Here is a 21164-nt window from a genome sequence, read left to right as displayed (position 1 = left end):
AGCAACCTTTCTTCCCTGCTGTACCCTTTCAAGCACTTCACCCTCCAAACCTCCATCCTAACTCATCACACTACCCAAGTACTTAAACGTACTCACATTTTCCAATTCCTCACCATCCAACCTCGCTGTACATTCACTGACTTCACCTATCTCAAAGACCATCACTTTACTCTTCCCTACATTCACCTTTAAATTCTGTTTCTTACACACTCTCCCACTTATCCACCCCAAGCCTTGCAGCTCCCCTTCGTCTTCACTCAACAACACAGTATCATCTGCAAACAACAGTACAGGGAGTTTCCAAACACTATCCTCTCTCACCAGGGCCACTCCAACATCCGCTACCCTACCTTGTACTGTACCTCTTTTATTACTCCATCTATGAACAGATTGAACAACCATGGAGACATGACACATCCCTGTTTCAACCCAACCTCCAAAGAGAAAAAGCCACTTAGTTCACCATCCACACGCACTGCAGTCTTAGCACCATCATACATACTCTTCACAGCATTCAACAACTTTCCATCTACTCCATATATTCTTAATACTTTCCACAATCCTTGTCTATCCACCCTGTCATATGCTTTCTCCAAATCCATGAAAGCCGCATACAACTTCTTTCCCTTCTCTAGAAACTTTTCCACTAAAGATCTAAGAATGAATATCTGATCTACACACCCTCTTCCCTTCCTAAAGCCTCCCTGTTCTCCAACTAATTCCTCTGTTCTTTCTCTAACTTTGTCAATAAGTATCCTACCATACACTTTTCCTATTATACCAAGAAGACAAATGCCCCTGTGATTACCACACACTTCTTTCTCCCCTTTTCCTTTGTACAAGGGAATAATTATACCTGACTTCCAATCCTCTGGGACTCTACCTTCCTCCCAGGCCAATCTGCACATCTTCCACATCCATTCTACTACTGTCTCTCCCCCATGCTTCAGCATTTCACCACACACTCCATCAATTCCGGGGGCTTTCCCCGATTTAACTTTCTTCATTGCTTCCACAACTTCTGTCCTACTGATTTCTTCCTGTCTTCTCACCTCCCTCCTTCTCCCAGCCATTCCCCAGCCACTTATCCTCGCATTACTTCCATCCTGTATGTTCAACAATTCCTTAAAATGTTCTCTCCATCTGCTCACTTATTCTCCCTTCTCCACTAGTAATCTACCATTTTTATCTTTCACTCCCCTGCTAATCTCACTTCCACCCTGTCTTACTCTCTTCACCTCTTTCCAGAACATTTTCTTACAGTCCCTCCAGTTTACACTCAAATTCCTTCCAAATTCCTCATCCACTCTCTTCTTACTCTCTCTTACTAATCTTTTCACCTCTCTCTTTCTTTCTACATATATAGTAACTCTCTCTTCCGCCTCTCAACTTCTTCCACGCCCCTATTTCTCATCCATTCATTGTATGCTTTCTTCTTTTGTGCCACAGCTTGTCTCACCTCTTCAGTCCACCACGCTGTTCCTTGCACCCCCCTCCGTCTGCTCTTCCTCCCACACACCACATCACATGCTGCACATATTTCTTCTGTAAATATCCTGCACACACCTTCCACGTGGTTGGAGTTTGTTCCTCACATGTGGGGTGAGCAGCTGGTCATTCTCACTTTCAATGTCTGGGATGGCTAGCCTAGCCACAGGCCCCTGCACATCTGATGAGGCAGTATGGGTGTAATGCTTATAATAATAAAAAAAAAAAATCATTAGCTGTATTGGTTACTCGTTAACTCTTGCACTCACGAGAAGCCTACACTTGGTGGCACTGTGCACCCTGGATGAAGCAGCTGCAGCATCCACCTGGGAGCCATACCTCGTATTTCCCTGCACCACACCATGGGAATGACTGGTATGACCCTGTTGAAGGGCTGCCAACCACAAGGGTGTGCAAAATCCCTGCACAGTATATGGGTGTATGTATTGTACTCGTAGGAAAGTATGACCCTGTTGAAGGGCTGCCAACCACAAGGGTGTGCAAAATCCCTGCACAGTATATGGGTGTATGTATTGTACTCGTAGGAAAGTGACACAGAAGCATTTGTTTAAATAACTGTGGTTGACAAGTCTGCTTAGCCACGTTGATGGGGGTTAAGTAACACCAACAACAGCTCATGAACCCTTTGCCTGTGATGGGTTTTTCTGATCGAAATAAGCTCACAGCAATAACTGGAATAATATTAAAAGTTTTAAGTGGTTGGTGGGAATGCTAATCATCCACTGACTCAATGTAGTGCTGATCTTGGGTGCCTGCCCTTTTCTCTCTTCCTTCTTTCGTCTTCTGTCTTTCCTTCATTCTTTCCTCTTCTGCCTGCAGGTGACTCTACACTGAATGACAAGCCAAATGGTTTCCTGTACACCAGGAAACCATTTACTCTGCTGGGTGGTAACCATATTACCAAATTATGGTGCCTGGTGATTTAGTGGGCAATTAAGGCACTCCAGTCAGATTGAGCTGGTGCAGGTTTATATCAAGGAGGTGGTTGGGGTTTATTGCTCACCTAATGCCACTCAGGGATGAGTGAGGCTGCTCATTTTAAATGTCAGAACCAACTTACCTAGCCCTGTTCTTCTGTGCATCTCATGGGGCAACACTGGATTAGATGATGAAAGAATGAATTTAGGTTTCAGCCAAATGATCATCGTGGCCATGCCCGAGATTAATAAAATCATCAAATTTTAGCCAAGATGAAATACAATGTCTTCATAGTGCAGCCAAAAACTTCAGTAATGAATCCGTCTGAATTTGTGATGTAGAATTAACAGACACTGAAACTGCTCAACTCTTCAAACTAGTTTTTGCTACTGCAGAGTACCTCATGGTTACGCTTTTGAGATTAAAAAAGGATCCCCGAGGTACACCTTACAGATCATATAGCCCCGCTAGGTAACAGGAAGGCGCTATCCCTTCCGGCACGGCTCGAACTCGTGACCCCCCAGCCCCGAGCTCGATGATCTACCTCTGAGCCACCATGCCCCCTATGGTTATGAGAGACATTTTGAACTTGAGGGGTTGCAGGTAGTTTATTCATTATGAGGGAGATCTTCAAAACTGAATAAAATTATTTGATGTAGCTGTTGTTGAGCAACCGAAGTCTGTCTGACCAAGTAATTCCATCTGCTGCATGTAAGCAATCACCCCTTGGGAGCCATCCCATGCAGTAATGTTCGCTTGTGGCTGAAAGGACATCATCAGAGCAGGGGAGCGCGGTATCTTAGTGGTAGGGTGTCGGGCTCGTAATCCTCTGGTTGCGAGTTCGCGCCCCGCCCGGTGGCTGCTGAGCTGGGAGGGGTAGCGCTCTCCTGTAACCACAGTGTATAGACTCAAACAGTGTGCTCATCTCTGGACCAAAATAAGGTCGGTTTCGCGCAGGTCATCTATGATTGGTGGCCTTGACCCGTGACGTCAGCTGGGTCGCTGGCTCGCTCACAGGAGCAGGACAACAGTGTGTTTTTATCCAGCCATTTGTGACGCGTAGCCTGCTTTATTTTATACATTTCATCAACTTCAAAAACTTTTCACGATGTGCAGTGTGTTTGGGTGTTCAGGGAAGACATCTGATGGCAAGTTTCTGAGACGCTTTCGCATGCCAAATGATAAAATCAACAGGCAAAAGTGGATACATTTGTGTGGACGGAAGGACAAGGTTTCTCCCACTGGCCGTGTCTGTGAAAGGCATTTCAGCTCGCAACAGTATGCAAAAGATCTGCAAAGCAAGTTGCTGGGGACACCACCACCAATCAGAAAAAGACTGCTAAAGTCTGGAGTAGTCCCTGATCAAAATCTGCCTAATAAACAAGGTATGCAGTGAGTGAATAGTTTTATGGTGAAAAATAACTGACTACAGTAAGATTAATAATTGTTAGGGGATTTATGTTCAAGTATGAGCATCAAATGTTCATGTAAGATGCTTAAAGGATTTTCTTGTCCCTACGCAATGCATTATCACCAAGAACCCAAGGGGTGTGTGTAACAAGCTAAATAAATGAATGTGGACCCAGTCATGACAAACGTACCTCTAGGGCTTTATCAGTGCACCATAACTATATTTTCATTTAACATACAATTATTTATACAATTTCCATAATGAAATGGTGATAGGTTCATTGTAATATGAGTAAGTGGTTAGGTATAACGAAACAGTTTGTGAATGCAACGAAATATTAATGCTACAGACCTATATATTTGACAATAATTCTTGTAATAACTTTAAATTAATTGACACCCGTGTAAATACCGACGGAAAAAAAAGGAATGTTAGAAAATTAGAGAGAGAGAGAGAGAGAGAGAGAGAGAGAGAGAGTATTCCCCTGAGACAAGCATGGTAAATACCCGCAGGTAAAACAGATGCAGCCTCTCTCTCTCTCTCTCTCTCTCTCTCTCTCTCTCTCTCTCTCTCTCACGCATGCATGCAAACATAGCTTTACACACACACACACACACACACACACACACAAGATATGGAGACAGGACAACACGAGCTAAGCTCAATACCTGTATACTACAAATTGCTAAATACATACTGTACACACACACACACACACACACACATATATATATATATATATATATATATATATATATATATATATATATATATATATATATATATATAGCTAGAACTATAAGAGAGTGGGAGGAGTCGGAATGTCACCTGAGACCGTGAGACAGAATCAGTTTCCAAGTGACGTAGACACTAAGAAAAGTAGGAGGAGCCATATTCTGGGGGCGGAGGAAGCTGCGTATGAGCACACTGTTTGAGTCTCTACACTGTGCCTGTAACCATAGCAGGGCTATATGATCTGATGAGGTCTATCTCGGGGATTAATCCCCCTCATCAGAGTAAAATGAAGGGAAAAGTGGAACGAAAATCGGGTCGCTACTGTGTAGAGTCTTCTCACTTTTGTCTCGCTTTATGTCCATTCATCAAAGGACCTTTAGCAGCTGGAGAGAGGTGGACCTGACACTTTTTAATCCAAATTATTACAGAACAAGTTAATCACCATGTGATGTATTATTTTCTCTTGCAGGTTATGCATGTAGGTTGACGGTCTCCCTTTTAAATATTGCGCTGATATCTGGTAGTGTAATGTTGGTTAGCAGTATTAAAAATAATCTTCAGTGCTGCACTAAGTAGCCGTGGATGCCTGATAATACCATAAGGACTCCGTTTTCAGCTTTCTAGAAATATATATATATATATATATATATATATAATCAGTTATAATATTATACAGTCAGTGGTTACAAATTTGTGCCCAGTGTGTACAACAGGTGATGTTATCTGAATATCATGTTTCTCGATCATATTTGGAGAGCTTTTGGTCCTATTTTTTGTTTATATGCCACATGAAATATATATGTAGAATTATCTGAAAAGTAAAGGATATTTGAGGGATGATAGATTTATCAGCATGATCCTTGGTTTGTCATCGCCATCTCAGCTGTCATCCGATTGGCTGCGAAAGACTTGCATGCAATTGGCTTAACATTGTGATAACGAGGTTACGTTACATTCGCAGCAAAGATACTTCGCGGTTTGTGGGTAAGTAGTCAAGAAAGTAAGTATATGTATCCTTCAAGTGTCCAATTAATGATAAACTGTTGATTAACTGTATAGCCGGTGTAATCAACACACCCGAACACAGTGTTTTGGAAGACGCATTGTGAGCTGGATTGTGTTGCTTTTGACAGTTTTAAACAATGCCTGGGTTTTTATACATCATGTCATGGGTTTCAACTCTCGTCCATATATGTCTAGGGACTCTTGCTTTAGGTACGTTCATCGATGTTAGAAACTATTCTTCAAATTTGTGAAAATACCAAAAGATTCCGGGTACCTATAACAGGTATTGGTGTCTTATCAGATTATGACCGTGATATTAAAATTTAGCGAGCGATATTGTAAGCAAGCTCCTAAGTTTTGACAGACATTTCTGGGACATTTGTAATTGTTAAATGTGAGCAGGCGTATTGTTTGGAAAATACACATCACTAGTAGCACACAAATGTAGCTGGGTGGATTCCCGGAAATAACCGTTTTTGGCCCAAACCTTAATATTCATTAGTCCTAACCTGGGCGAGATGGAAGTGAAATGGAGACAATTTATTTCTGGCCTTCCCTTCTGGGATTAAAGTGTCTGGGTAGTTTAGGCTACTTGGCGTCTTAGCGATGTTTACAGGTTTATGCCTCTTAGTGATGGTAGTCCACCACTGTATCTGTTCCTGGTAACTCTAACTCATGAGGTCCGCTTGATCCATAATGGAGTTGGAAGTTGCCTGACAGCTGGGACCATAATGTAACCAGTTATTGCTGGTTCATATAGATCTGGATCTTGTCCAGGTCCCCCTTGAACCTGCCAACTGGGTAGCCTGTGATTCCTCTCATTTCTACTGGGAGTGAGTTGAATATTCTTTGGCCATTGAGATAGGGTGGATCTGGGCAGGGTTCTTATTCTCTTTGATGCTATATTTGGGGGTATGAGAAATTGAGAATAATATTAAGCTGAAGCTACAACTGGAAATCAGGTACCGGTACAGTATGTGAAAGTGTTTTCCAATAGGGTCATCCCATTGTGAGGAACGTTACATTCGGAGACAAGTTATTGACCCTCTCTCAGTTACCGGTATATATGCTAAATTATGCAATATAAACAAATGGTTTTTGCAAGCTATATTACCAACACTTCACTCTACATCATACCATATTCATATTGTTTATGTGTTTTATAAAATTTGGATGTTAAATAGATTTTCAGAAGTTGTGTGAGGAACATTACCATGATTCAACCCCCTCTTGTAGTTGGCATAAGAAATTTCAGTAAGTCTGTGATTTTACTGGTTCAATCAAGGAGTGCTTCATAACAATATGTCAGTAGATAAGGATCATAACCATAAACAGCAAATTTGATTATTGCCAGTAACTGTTATGTTGTTAAGGAAAATGTGACCTTATGTTACCGAAAAAGTGAGAAACGTTATTTGTGCGATTTTTATTGAAATATGATTATACAATCAACTCTTATTATGGTTACAGTAATTGTAAATATCACAAACAACCATACGTGTACTGATGTGAAATTTTCATAATAAACTAACCACAGAGCTGTTGGTGGGGGCGCTCACCTTCCACTCACTCGATGCAGGGGTGCTCTCGGGTGCTTGCCCTTTCCTTTCTTCCTTCCTACTTTCCATCCTTCCTCTTCTGTCTTTCCTTCCGTCATTCTTTCTTCTTTCTTCTGTCAACAGGTGACTCTACACTAAGTGACAAGCCAAATGGTTTCCTGTACACCAGGAAATCATTTACTACACTGGGTGGTAACCATATAACCAAATCATGGCGTCTGGTGGTTTAGTGGGCAATTAAGGCGCTCCAATTGGATTGAGCCGGTGCAGGTTTATATCCAAGGGGTGGTTGGGGTTTGCTGCTCACGTAATGCCACTCAGGGATGAGTGAGGCTGGTCACTCTCATCGTAAATGTCAGGACCAACTTGCCTAACCCTGGGCTCCTACACACCTCATGGGGCAACAGTGTATTAGATGGTGAATGAATGAATGAACTAACCAGGAGACAATCCCTGTTTAAGTGACATCAACATATTCAAGTGACATCAACAACATGGCATGAACATAGACTACTGTAGGAGGGAAAAGTCACCCCTTCGAATGTATGTACAATTCTTGATACTTGGGAAGTTGGCAAAGCCTGCACAACCATGTCCTCTGCTACAGTACCGGTATTACATCTCTGGGTTGTCAGGGAAATGAAGTGACCCACTCTGGTTATGTATGTCCCTCTTTCTAAGGTAATTAACTTTGATCATGCCCTCTTCAGGCACTGACCCTGTGACTGCAACATAATGTTTTGACATCATCATTATTATATAATGAACAAGTACAGTCATGAACACTAATAAGGGGACAGGGTAGTCTGCCACCAGAGGGCAAGTTAATCACACACGTCCACCCCCCAACTCCTCCTCCTTACCCCTACAAAACCACTGATTAGCCAGGTGGATGGATCAGAGATCTGAAGCTTCATTCTCTGTCACGTCTTGCGGCATGTAATATCAGCTTAATTTATTCTACTATTATGTGTACAGTATTATTATGAGTACCGGTGTACATCCACCTTCAGCTCAGTGAGAAATAATTAACAGTATATTGAGACTTTAACAGATTTCTGTAGAATGACCCTCCTGTATAGAATTTTAGTCCAAGTATTTACAGTACCGGTATTTATCTTCTAAATGATGTGTTAAAATCAAATTAGGCTAGCAGTGACAAGTTATATGTCTACTAGCCCTAAAAGACCCACTCCTGCCATGTAATGTGGGGAGCCACATATCTACCTGCTCACTCAACCCATCCAACACTCACCCTTCCCAGCCACTTGTGCAACCCACAAAGCACACCGATCTCGGTCATTCATCCTGCCCACTCATGAATGCCACCCACCAGGCTGATCTAACAATGACACCCAACACATCTACCCAACCTGAACCACCCACCCACCCAACCCACCAACCCAACCACCCACACAGAGCACCCCAGTCACATAATCTTCTCAGCCACCCTGGCAACCCATACATTCCGATGACCCATCTTGCCCACCGACCATGGTCATCCATCGTCCCCACCCACAGATGCCACCCACCCTGCTTACCCAGCTGTGCCATCCATAACACCAACCCATCCAGCCCTCCCACCTTACCCACCCATGTCTCCCTGAATTCAGTTTAACTGCAGTGATTTCATGTTTAAAGCTGTGCGTGAGAAACGTTACGTCTTTTTTCCAGTAACATTCCTCATGTTATGCATGTAACTTGTGTGACAGAGCATATGGCTTACCAGGGTCTTTTACAAGATATATATCACAGGGCTACTTTAGTAAGGTACTAGGATGCCTATTTGTAATATAAAGTTTATGTTAGTGTTCTCTAATTTGTAAGCTGTGTATGGGAAAAATGTTAAAAAAAGTCACACACATTACTCTTGAAGTAAATCCACTTTAAGGTCATACCACAGTCTGACCGTAAAGTATATGTAATCTGAAGTGACAATTACAGTCAAGTAGATGCCATTTCAATAAAAACCAGTGACAGCATTTCAAACAAATACATACTTGGGTCAATGATGGAAAAAAAAAAAAAAAATCACCAATTTCAGTCTGAATTTTTCTTCAGTGACATGATATGATATTTTTTAATGGGTTACTCTCAGTAGACAGTTTAGAAACTTTTTCTGTCCAGAATCATAAAATTCAATGTTTAAGCTTTAATGTGATAAATAATTTTTTTATTTTTTATCAATTCTGAGATTGGCATTAAAGGTTGACATTTTCATGGAATGACTCAATATACTGGTATATCATCATTTGCTAACACTTTTTTTCTATGACCTGCATCACAAATGACTCCCAGGGTATTAGTGATCCCCAGGGAGATTATATATTTCCTTATACTAAGGGGAGATGGAATTATTTTGTGACTGAAGTGTCATAGAAGAAAGTGTCGCATTGATGAGATATAAACTGATTACTTCAAAATTCTTGAATGCCAGTTGTGGCCTCTGCAAAATACTGGTACTCAGTGAATTGTGCTCTGTCTTCAAGCCTGTCCCTGCCTCGTGGAAAATTAAATGCCGAGAACTAGGGCCCTGAGATGTCGACAATGTTTCACTTGGTGTGCTGCCACCAAGCCTTGTGCATAGACTCACCATACATTGTCCATGACCTTGCTGACCTTATCAGTTCATCATCCCTTCATGCTCAATCACAGTCAAAAATTTGGTTGAATTCTGTCAAGGGGTTCAGGAGATATTGTACCCACAAGGACAAACTAAGTCAGCCCCGCATGACCTTGACCTTTGACCCCTTGACCTAGCTGACTTAATCAGTTAATCATCTTATACTGCTTTACAAACTGAAGTTTGGTAGAAATCTGCTAATGGGTTCAGGAGATATTGCGCCCTCAATAGTGTTAAAGATGCACAGACAGAACAGTCATGCAATGCATCCTTGACCATAGGTGGCTGGAAGCATAAAAATTATGGTAGTTTAGAAAGGAACTGTCATAAATGTCGATTATTGCATATACAACATTGAAAGTTTACCAGTACTTTTGTAGTCATACAAGGAATGCAAAAGAAGTTCATTGACAATTTTCTTTTAACTTTTATATGACCAGCATTGGTGTTCAGCACAGGAGAATTATAAAAAACATTTATATGTATAATGGTATCTACCTTAAAACATCATCATCAATGGTCTAAGACAGTCCAGTGTAGGATGGACACGTTTCCCATCATCTCTGTAGCATGTTGGCTGTTAACCAAGGGTTTCAAGTCTCTGAATTTCATCTTTTTATTACGGTATGTTTTGTCTGACTCATGCTCTCACCCCGTCTCAGGATTGCCATTCAGTTACCCAGGTTTGTTTGATCTACAAAGCATATGAGTTGTCATCATCCATTTCTGCTTTTTAAGTACTGTAGCTCTGATGATTTTTATTATTTGATTATATAAGTTCCCTTTTCCAAGAAGGTCTTTATCCATTTATGTGATTCCTTATAGCTATAGCTGTATACCGGTGATCCATTCCATTCCCTTTCTGAGCACTGTCAAGTTTGTCTCCAAATATTTTTATTGGACTCCAGGTTTCCAAATTGTATGCTGGAACAGGAAGGAGACGTTGAGTATGTACCCATCTTTACGCTTTATAAATCTATATCTCTCTGTCTGTCTGTCTATCTGTAAAGGCAAGTTCCAATTCTTCAAGCCATTTAGCGGAGTAATAAACACAATTTCCCTCGTACTCTCTAGTTAGAGTGTTTTACCTGCCCTTCTTGGTATGTCAGCAGTGGGTGAAGAGGATGTGACCTTTCCTAGAGGGTGTCTCCATAGAATGAAGAAAGAAAGCATTTGTTGAGCATATAGACAGTTCTGTATAAAGTTACCATAAAAAATTTTGATTACCACACTACAGATAGTACAGTACTTCAAATATAAGCTCACCTTTGTACCTCCAGTATAGACTAATTTATCACTCAGTTAGTTGTACATGAATGTATCTACAGTACCGGTAGAGTATACTGTTGTTGCACACGTGGGTTACCATTTAACTAGAATATTCTCTACAGTTAACTGTATACTATCATCAGTTTTTATGTGGTACTGCATTTTGTTCAGTACAACAACTTTAAGACACTAACATTCATTGTGATTTCTAGTCTCGTGTGTAAGAACCCACCAAGAATATTCTTGACTTTTGCCAGCTTAGAGAATGTTATTTATTGTATACTGTATTACTTCAAATATGGTAATATGGATAAACAGTACTGATATATTAGTTATGTTTAACATTGAGATACCTTAATAATACTTGACCTTGCAGCTGCTGCCCTGTACTACCTAGCAGAGTTGGTTGAAGAATACACAAGCACAGCTGCAAAAGTTATTCGGTACTGGATTTGGGTGAGTATTGTACTACACATTGTTATAGCTAATGTGCAAACCACAGTACTGGTAGCTACTTTACACAGATGGTTGAGTACCATACAATGAGGTAGCTTTTAATGAGAGTATTGTTAATTGAACTTGGTCATCAGTTTCAGCTGTTTAATATTTTGTGTGTAGCCCATGCTCATAATTTGCTGCAGTAGGAGAGGTTGTCTGATTTGCTCATGAAAGTATTTATACTGGTACAGCAGTTGTAAGTAGAGTAATTGTGTTAATGTTAGTGTTGAATGTAAAGAATATGTTCCATTATATTCTTTAATGTTCTCACTCTGAGTGTTTCTGCTAATTCAGTGTGTCTGTCTGTCTATTGTCAGACGCCTCAGTCCCATAAGGCTTGGCTACAAACAAAGTGCCTCCTTATTGCGCTGTCTCCTGCCATTTCACTGCCCTCCCTCAGCCCACACCCCCCTCTCTCATTTACCTCTCCACTCCATCCCTCCATCTCATCCTCAGCCTCCTCCTCCCTCTCCCCCTTTCCACCTCACTCTCATACATTCTCCTCATTAGTCTCTTGCTCTCCTTCCTCTCCACATGGCCAAACCTTTCTATCTATCCATATACCTAGGCTGCTTCCCCCAAGGAAAGGGAGGTAGCCGAGATAGGACGACACACTCCCCATTTACTCATTCATTCGCATCTTAGCCCCAAAGGGGAGAAGGGACAGATCCTCACCGCACCACACTGCACAAGGGTCAACTGCGCAGTGCAATCAGTGACATCCGCAGCAGGGCCCGACAGCAGAGCTGGTTTACCCCTGCCACATCATAATAGACCCATCCCCTTACCCGCACCTGACCTGACTAGCTGATGGCCAAACCAGCTCAGTGTATTTCTCGTAATGCTTTCTGTCACATCCACATCCACACCACAATGCTTCTTCCTTTCTGCATTAGTCAGTCTGACCCTCCATGTAAATCCACATGCTCCTTTCAAGTAGCTCATATCCACTGCTCTCACTCTTGACCTGTGTCCCACCAACAAGGTCAAAGTTTTGCTTCCATTCATTAGAGTTGGTATCACAATACTGTCATGGAGAGACTTTTATTCTTCCATGCTCATATCCCTATTTCTTATCACTGCTTTCAAAGAACCAGCAACCATTCTTCTTTGTTGCGCCCTTTCAAGCACTTCATCCTCCAAATTTCCATCCTTACTCTTGACACGTAAGTACCTAAATGCACTCACATTTTCTATTTCGTCATCATTCATCTTCACTGTACATTCAGTGACATAATTTTTCTCGAAGACCATAGCTTTACTCCTCCCTGCATTTACCTTTAGATTCCATTTCTTACACACACTCTCCCAGACACATTCACTAAGCCTTGCAGTTCCCTTTCCTCTTCACTTAACAATACAGTATCATCTGCAAAAAACAGTACAGGAAGTTTCCAAACACTGCCCTCTCCCATTAGGGCCGCACCAACATCCACTGCTCTACCTTGTACATGTTTTATAACCCCATCCATATACAGGTTGAACATCCATGGAGACATGACACATCCGGTTTTAATTCAACATTAAGATAGAAGAATCACTCAGTTCACTATCCACATGCACTGCAGCCTTACCACCGTCATACATACTTATCATGGCTTTCAACAACTTCCCTTACCCCATATATTCTTAATATTTTCCACATTCTTTGTCCATTCACATCCTTGTCCATCCACTTTGTCATATGCTGTCTCCAAATCCATGAAGGTGGCATACAACTTCTTTCCCTTCTCTAGAAACTATTCCACTAAAGACCTAAGGATGAATATCTGATCAACAAAACCTTTTCTCTTCGCCCTCTTCTTCTCCAACTAATGCTTCTGTTATTTCCCTAACTGTCAATAAGTATCCTGCCATATACTTTTCCTATTACACTTAGAAGACAAATGTCCCTGTGATTACCACACACTTCTTTTTTCCCTTTTCCTTTGTACAGGGGAATAATTATACTTGACTTCCAATCCTCTGGGACTCCATCTTCCTCCCAGGCCAATCTGCACATCTTCCATATCCATTCTACTACTATCTCTTCCCCCATGCTTCAGCACTTCACCACACACTCCATCAGTTCCTGCAGCTTTCCCCATACAGTCTGTCTGTCTATCTCTATATCTCTCTATTGCCAGATTCCTTAATCGTGTGAGGGATGGCCACAAATAAATTGCCTCTGTGTCACCCTGTCCCCTGCCATTTCACTGCCCTGCTTCCAGCTCACACACCCCCTCTCTCATATACCTCTCCATTCCACCCCTCCATCTCATCCTTGGCCTCCCCTTCCCTCACCCCCCCCCCTCCACCTCACTCACATACACTATCCTCATCAGTCTCTCACTTTCCATCCTCTCCACATGGCCAAACCACCTCAGTGTATTTCTCCTAACATCCACAGGCAGCGGAAAGATTTAGGAAGTGGAGAGATGGTATGGGGCACAAGGGCTAAAGGGTAAATGCAGATAAAACAAAAGTGATGATATCTAGGGTTGGTGGCGGTACTGTCAAAGATGAGGGAGAGTGGCCATGTGCAGTTTGCCACAAGGGCATGGGAAGTAATTTCATCTTGTGCAGTGTTTGTGATAAATGGGTGCACAAGAGATGTAGTGGTATCAGAGGTAGACTGCGAGATAATGCTGATTTCATGTGTGAGGCGTGTCAGGGGGAGCAGGTGGAGATTGTCAGGCGTGAAAGGATTGAACTTGCTGGTGAGTCTCTTGAGTGTGCGTAAGAGTTTTGTTATTTGGGAAACGTTATGTGCTGGAGGTGAGGCTGGAGCTAGCTCTGTGGTTAGGGTTAGAAGTGGTTGGAAGAAGTTCAGGGAGCTGTTGCCTCTCCTGACATTGAGAGTACTCTCCCTACGTGTTAAGGGGTCTTTGTATGCAGCATGTGTTAGGAGTGTGATGCTGTATGGTAGTGAAACCTGGGCAGTAATGGAAGAGGATATTTGCAGGCTTAGACGTACAGAAATGACAATGATTAGGTGGATGTGCAGTGCATCCCTGTGTGCAAGGCCCGGGGGGGTTGGGTTTACAATGGTAGAGTTGAGAGGTAGGATGGGACTGGTGTGTATTGGTGTTGTGATGAGGAGAGGTAGATTGAGATGGTTTGGGCATGTGGAGAGGATGGGGGATGAAAATTGGGTGCAGAAGGTGAGAAGTGTTAATATTGAGGGCGGGGTTGCAAGGGGTAGACCCAGAAAGATGTAGGGCGAGGTCATTAAGTGTGACCTTAGGGTTAAGGGACTGAACAGGGAGGCTGCCATAGATCATGCAGCATGGAGAGCCGCCATTAGGTGACCAAGACCGACGCATGCAAGCATAATGGAGCCTTCAAAAACGAAAACGAATGCGCCTTCATTTCCTCATTTGTCAGTCTGTCTCTCCATGTGACTCCACATGCACCTCTCAAATAACTCATTTCCACTACTTTCACTCTTGACTTCTGTCCCTCCAACAAGGTCCAAGCTTCACTTCTATATGTTAGAGTTGGTATCACAATACTGTCATGCAGTAGCTTTTTCACTTCCATGCTATGGAGTAAATGGGAAAGTGTTGAGTGCCGTGAAGATTATGTATGAGGCTGCAGTACGTGTGGATAGTGAATTGAGTGAATTTTTCTGTTTGAAGGTTGGATTGAAACAGGGATGTGTCATGTCTCCAAAGTTGCTCAATCTGTATATAGATGGGGTTAAAAAGGAGATACAAGATAGGGCGGTGGATGTTGGAGCAGTCCTAATGAGAGAGGGAAGTGTTTGGAAATTCCCTGTACAGTTTGCAGATGCTACTGTGTTGTTAAGTGAAGACAAAGGGGAGCTGCAAGGCTTGGTGGATGATTTGGGAGAGTTTGTAAGAAACTGAATCTAAAGGTGAATGTAGGGAAGAGTAAAGTTATGGTCTTCGAGAGAAATGAAGTTACTGAATGTGCAGTGAGGTTGAACGAGGAGGAAATGGAATATGTGAGGGCGTTTAAGTACTTGGGTAGTGTGATGAGTAAGGATGGAAGTTTGGAGGGTGAAGTGCTTGAAAAGGTACAACTAGGAAGAAAAGTTGCTGGTTCCTTCAAAGCCCATACAGTCACATTCTGAATATTTAAAGTAGTACAGTTCTGTATTTAGCAGAAACCTTATTCTGGGTTCTCTTAATGTGGACATCCATTATTGTAACTTTTTGCAGCTCTTGCTACAGCAGAAGTAACTACTATATTCATTTATCTGAGGATTATTTTATATGGTGACTTTAATATGAAACAGGACTGAATGTGGAGGCTGCAAAAAGATTACATGTTTGTGTTTTAGTGTCCACACCAACCATCAAACAGCTGGCAGAATAGTGATTTTTGCTTATTTATATCTTGTGCTTCTTTAATGATAGAGATCATCATCATCATCATCATCCAGACCTTCTTTCCCACCCTAGGGCAGGATGAGGAGTAACAATGTCCAGATAGCCCAAATTTGCCCATTCCAATGGGCCATGCTTCCATTCATTCATCATTCAAGCCCCCGGAATCCTGGCTCTATTGGATATGCCAAAAACATTCGCCACATTCTGTAGCTTCACACAAACTTATCCGATAGAGTCAGTCCGGTCGCTGCCACGTTAAAAGAGGGTGCCAAATCCCTGATCATGCATTTCTCCTCACAAAATTCATCCAGCCAGCTCGATCTCCTGTCAGTTCCCTAGCCTTGCTGACTTCCAAACCTCTCTTCCTCACGCACTCATCCACCATATCTCTCCACCTTCTCCTTGGCCTACCTCGCTTCCTCGCTCCTTCAGATTTGCTCAGATATACCTTTTTCACCACTCTGTTGTTATACATTGTCTCCATATGACCATACCATCTCAGTACACTGTCTTTGATTCTGGTGTCCACCGATTTCCTCACTCCACATCTTTCACGAATCACATTATTTTGTATCCTATCCACCCTCTGTACTCCACATACATTCCTGAGCAGTACCATCTCCACTGCTCATACTCTTGACTTTTCATTTTCATGCTACACCATAGTCTTACATCCATATGTTAAAGTGGGCACTAACATTCCTTCATGTATGCTTTGTGCAGCTGCAACACTCAAGCCTCTGTTTCTTATCAAGGCCTTCATTGCACCAGCTACTTTTCTTCCTTGTGTCACTCTACTTTCCACTTCTTTTGCACATTTTCCTCTCTTTTATCTCACCGTACCCAGGTATTTGAACTCTCTCACCAATTCCAGTATCTCTCCATTCACTGTAACATTGCACTGGGTGTCACCTTCTCTCTCAATAACCATCACTTGACTCTTTTCTACATTTACTCCCAAGGCACAACACTCACAGACATCAGCAAAACTCTGCACTAGCCTACCAAGTTCTTGTCCGGTATTTGCAAGCAGTACTGCATCATCAGCATATAACATATTTGAGATATTCCATCCATCGCCATTCATTACCAGTGCCATCTCTCTCTCCATTACTCATGATTTTACTTCCCTCATTATCCCATCCATATATATATTGAACAACCAAGGGGATATCACACAATCTTGTCGCACGCCCATACCGATCATGAACCATTCACTTAGATGCCCATTAACCCTGACACATGCTTCACTACCACCATAAAAACTTTTGAGGGCACGTAGCAGCATACATCTACACCGTACATGTGCAAAACTTTCCACAATCCTTCTCTGTCCACATTGTCATATGCTTTTTTCCAGATCCATGAATGCCATAAACACTTTATGGTCCTTCTCACAAGCCTTCTCTGCTATCTGTCATACTGCAAATAGTTGATCCACACATCCCTTGCCACTTCTAAAGCCACCCTGTTCATCACTCACTAGGACTTCTGATATCTCTCTTACTTTCTCTATGATTCTTCCATATACCATCCCCACCACACTCAATAAACTTATGCCACAATAATTCTTGCACTCACTTTGCTGACCTTTATTTTTGTACAGGGGTATGATCACAGCCCTTTTCCACTCTGCTGGCACAGTTTCACTCATCCATGCCTTCTTTACATATCTCCAACAAGCACTTCATTCCACTCTCTCCACTACACTTAATCATCTCTGCATACACCTCATCAACCCCAGTTGCTTTCCCATTTTTCAGCCGCTTCACAGCAGTATTCACCTGTGCGAGTGTCATGTCTCCTGACACTGCATTCCTTTTCTGCACACCCCCAAAACCAATCATGTTTACAGCTACTCTACTGTCTCTATTCCGATTCATCAGGCTTTCAAAATATTCTTTCTATCTAGTCCTTACTTCATCCTCATTGGTTAATAATTTACCACCTACATCCTTCACACCATCACATTTCTTTCCACTTTCGCTTCTGCATTTCTGCACCTCTTTCCAGAGTAACTTCCTATTTTCAGAGTAGTTTGCATTCATTTTTCTTCCTAGATCATCATTTACCTCCTCCTTTTTCCTCTTCACTAGTCTGTTTATGTGCTTCTTGCTCTCAGTATGTTCAGTTCTTATTTCAACTGAACCCCTGTCCTGTAACCACTTTAGCCACTTCTTCCTCTTTTCCTCCCCCGCTTTCTTAACCTTATCATCTCACCATGCTGAACCTTTCTTCTTTGTTACTCTTTTACCACACCACACACCACTTTAGCATTTGTAACTATGCAATACTTGTCTGTTTTCCACAGGCTGACCAGATCCATTTCATTCCAATTCACTGATTCTGTCTCCTCTATTTTGGTCCTGTAATCATCTGCCATTTCTTTGATTCTCAGCTTCCCAACTTTCAGTCTTTCTCCCTGACTGCTCCTCTCTGTTGTGATCCATCTCACTCCTCTCAGCTTGATCTTGCATACCACAGTCATATGATCTGACAGACCTCCACATCATTCTATAAAAAAATTAAATAAGAATATACCATAGTTTTCAGAAATCCATTCTTTTATATGCAGGCAGGCACAAAGAACACCTGTGTAGCTCTTGTCATCTTGCAGTGGCAGTGACCTGAAAGATTGCAACTTCTGGCTGTTTTACTCCAAAAGATAGCAGTTATGGAGGCAGAAGGGTCTGTAAGTCCTGACATAAGCATAGGAGGTGGACTTCACTGTTCAGTGGCCTGCCCAAAACAGACTATAAAGACAGGACTGCCATCATATGTAACACAGTTGAAGAAAATGAAAAAAAGGGGAGGGAAATGTGTTTGTCATATGATGTACCCCATTATTTAAGGTTTAACATATAGGTGTCAGGTGTGGCATATGTCTGAGAAGTCAAAAGTGAAAGTACACTCAGTCCTCGTAAATTGTGTGTTCATAAATCATGGATTTGTATATCATGGCTAGGTGGCCGTCAGACTGCCGGCAACCTTAAATCACTGTTAAGTCATGAAAATCGCGGATCTAGGCACCCAAGTGGGCCTTTTCCGAGGAGAACTGTAAACCGCGGCATTCAAACTGAAAATCGCGACCCAACAACCAATCACCGCGCGTCCCTGGTGGCATCTGTGCATACTAATGCCGCCATGTTGTTGTTGTTCTTGTCCCGCCAGTCCGCACACTACAGACTGTCGCAATGTACGAGAGTTACCTGCCTTTTTTGTGCAATTTCTCCCTTGTCTCCTACCTGCCATGGCCCCTCCCGACCCCCCAATGAAGCACTCTAAGCAGTATGGTGTCAAGAAGCTGCTGCAGTTGTTGTACAGTCAACGTTTGGAGCTCATTTGTCGTGTTGAGAGGGGAGAGAAGTTTTCAAAGCAGGCGAAAGAGTTTGGGAAGAACAAGTGCAGAGAGGTTCTAAGTTCTTCCCAACACCACCCCACTCTATTCACTGAAGCATTTTCATCATAGGATTAAGGTGAGATCCCTTAACATGGCTTATTTCTATTTAATACATGCACTGAATATTCCTAAATTTGTATGTTTGTGTTTGATGGTGCCTAGATAGGTGTAGGTAGGGTGCTGTGGGGGCGGGTTTGCCAAAGTCCAGATCCAAATTAATTTTTCACCTAAGAGTTATTATTCATAAATCACGGAATTCGTAAATCACGGCAGTGGTCCAGACCCAAATTGCTGTGATTTATGAGGATTGAATGTAATGGAAGATGGACAGGTAAGGAATATAGGTAAGTTGTGTAAATTGTTACAGGATCAGATCTTTGAGAATTTTTTATTGCTGAAGGCTGTTGATAGAGGGTGGAAGAGAGTACACTAATAACAAGATGATGTTGTCAAATAAATAGCAGGGGCTTGAATAATCTCTACATTATTTTGTGGCTTCTTTCATTTTGGTATTTTCACTTTCCTTGTTTCTGGATCATACTTAACCCATCTTTAGGTAGGAAAAAGGATCAGGATATGATGGTGATAATGAATATGGTGATGAAAAGCTTTAACTGTATGTGTTGTAAGCCAGGATGATGATAGATGGATGTGGTAGGTGAGTGGACGTTGAGAAGTCTAAGGAAATGACAAAGGATCAAAGTGGATGGATGAAGTATGTGTGGAGATGCAGTTGACAAGGACTGCAGTCATTTTTTAATTGTGTGTGTGTGTGTGTGTGCATGCATTTCTTTATTTCTTTGTTTTCTGGATTCTAGGTGGGGAATTAGGCTGGGATGATGGTGAATGATGGAAGTTATACAGATACATGGTGAGAATTATTTAAATTGATGAGGCACTGTACCCACTTTAATGAGTATCAAACTATTTTTGTTAGAACAGAGATCAAGGTATTTTTCTTTATATACAGAAGATCATTGATGTAATGGATGTTGTAAATTACCAGTAGCACCAAACATTAATGAGTGTGCTGTATTGAGGTCCATTTTTATTCTTTTTGATAGGCCTTGTGGATCTTTGGTATGTTGACTGCTTAAGGGTTTTTTATTGCAGATACATAGGGTGGAAGAGTGCCCTTGGAAATTGAGAAGTACTGTACAGTACTGTACTGCAAAGGGTATATAGAATTTTTGCTCTAGTAAAGCCTCCATGTAACTCATCTGCAACCAATAAGTATAGTACTGTACAGTATATTGCACCAGAGCCTGGCTCTGACTATTTCTACACTATTGTAAGACCTCCATTTTGGCAATTAATTGGTGCCAAAGTAACCTTGTCAAACCCAATTTCACCAAATCCAAGGTTTAATTAAATGGGGAAAATTTTAATTGGTTCTGATAGGTCAATAAAAAAGCCTGATTTTTCTCCAGTTCCACTTTTATTCTCTTGTTGAGAGGTAATAAATAATCAGTATATTAACATAACTTTTGAAAACTAACCCATAAACAGAAATTGAGTGCACTGATAGTTTAAACTAGTATCCAAGACTGACTCTGTGGTTCCCCCTCGAAGGCTTCTCCTCCATCCTCCTCCACCACTCCTTCCGTTGCTGCTTCTGCCTCTGCCACCATTTCATCAAAACCTTCAAAGTCAATATCCATTGGTAGGCTATGTTCATCTTCTTCCATGTCGTCTTCCACATTTGCACATTCAATTGCCTCTACCACTTGGTTATTTTCTTTTCATTTGCGGTTGAAATTGCGAGTGATCAGATCTTATTTACAGTCCCAGCTGACCGGGTTAAATACTGTACAGTAAACTCTCAGTTATCCATCATCGCAATATCTGGCCCAACGCAATATCTGGCGCTGCTAACTCGGCTCTGTTAAAGCAATATGCA

At 41.8% G+C, this 21164-nt stretch overlaps 1 protein-coding gene across 1 annotated transcript in view; it reads left to right on the top strand.

Annotated features, from left to right (window-relative positions):
- Positions 1 to 5672: 5672 nt before the first annotated feature.
- The window catches only part of LOC145414523 (protein TEX261), a 35487-nt gene continuing 19995 nt past the window's right edge, over positions 5673 to 21164 (top strand). Inside the window, exons 1-2 of the mRNA XM_080284045.1 lie at positions 5673 to 5788; positions 11406 to 11485. Of these exons, the coding sequence (XP_080140171.1) occupies positions 5716 to 5788; positions 11406 to 11485 (153 nt within the window). The 5' untranslated portion in view covers positions 5673 to 5715. The remainder of the gene's footprint in view (positions 5789 to 11405; positions 11486 to 21164) is intronic.

This window comes from Coenobita brevimanus, chromosome 100 (assembly GCF_032717465.1).
Source record: "Coenobita brevimanus isolate Jiangsu-jjx chromosome 100, ASM3271746v2, whole genome shotgun sequence".
Taxonomy (NCBI): Eukaryota; Metazoa; Arthropoda; class Malacostraca; order Decapoda; family Coenobitidae; genus Coenobita; species Coenobita brevimanus.
The sequence above is the reverse complement of the archived record's forward strand: the minus strand, read 5'-3'. Positions and strand labels throughout refer to the sequence as shown.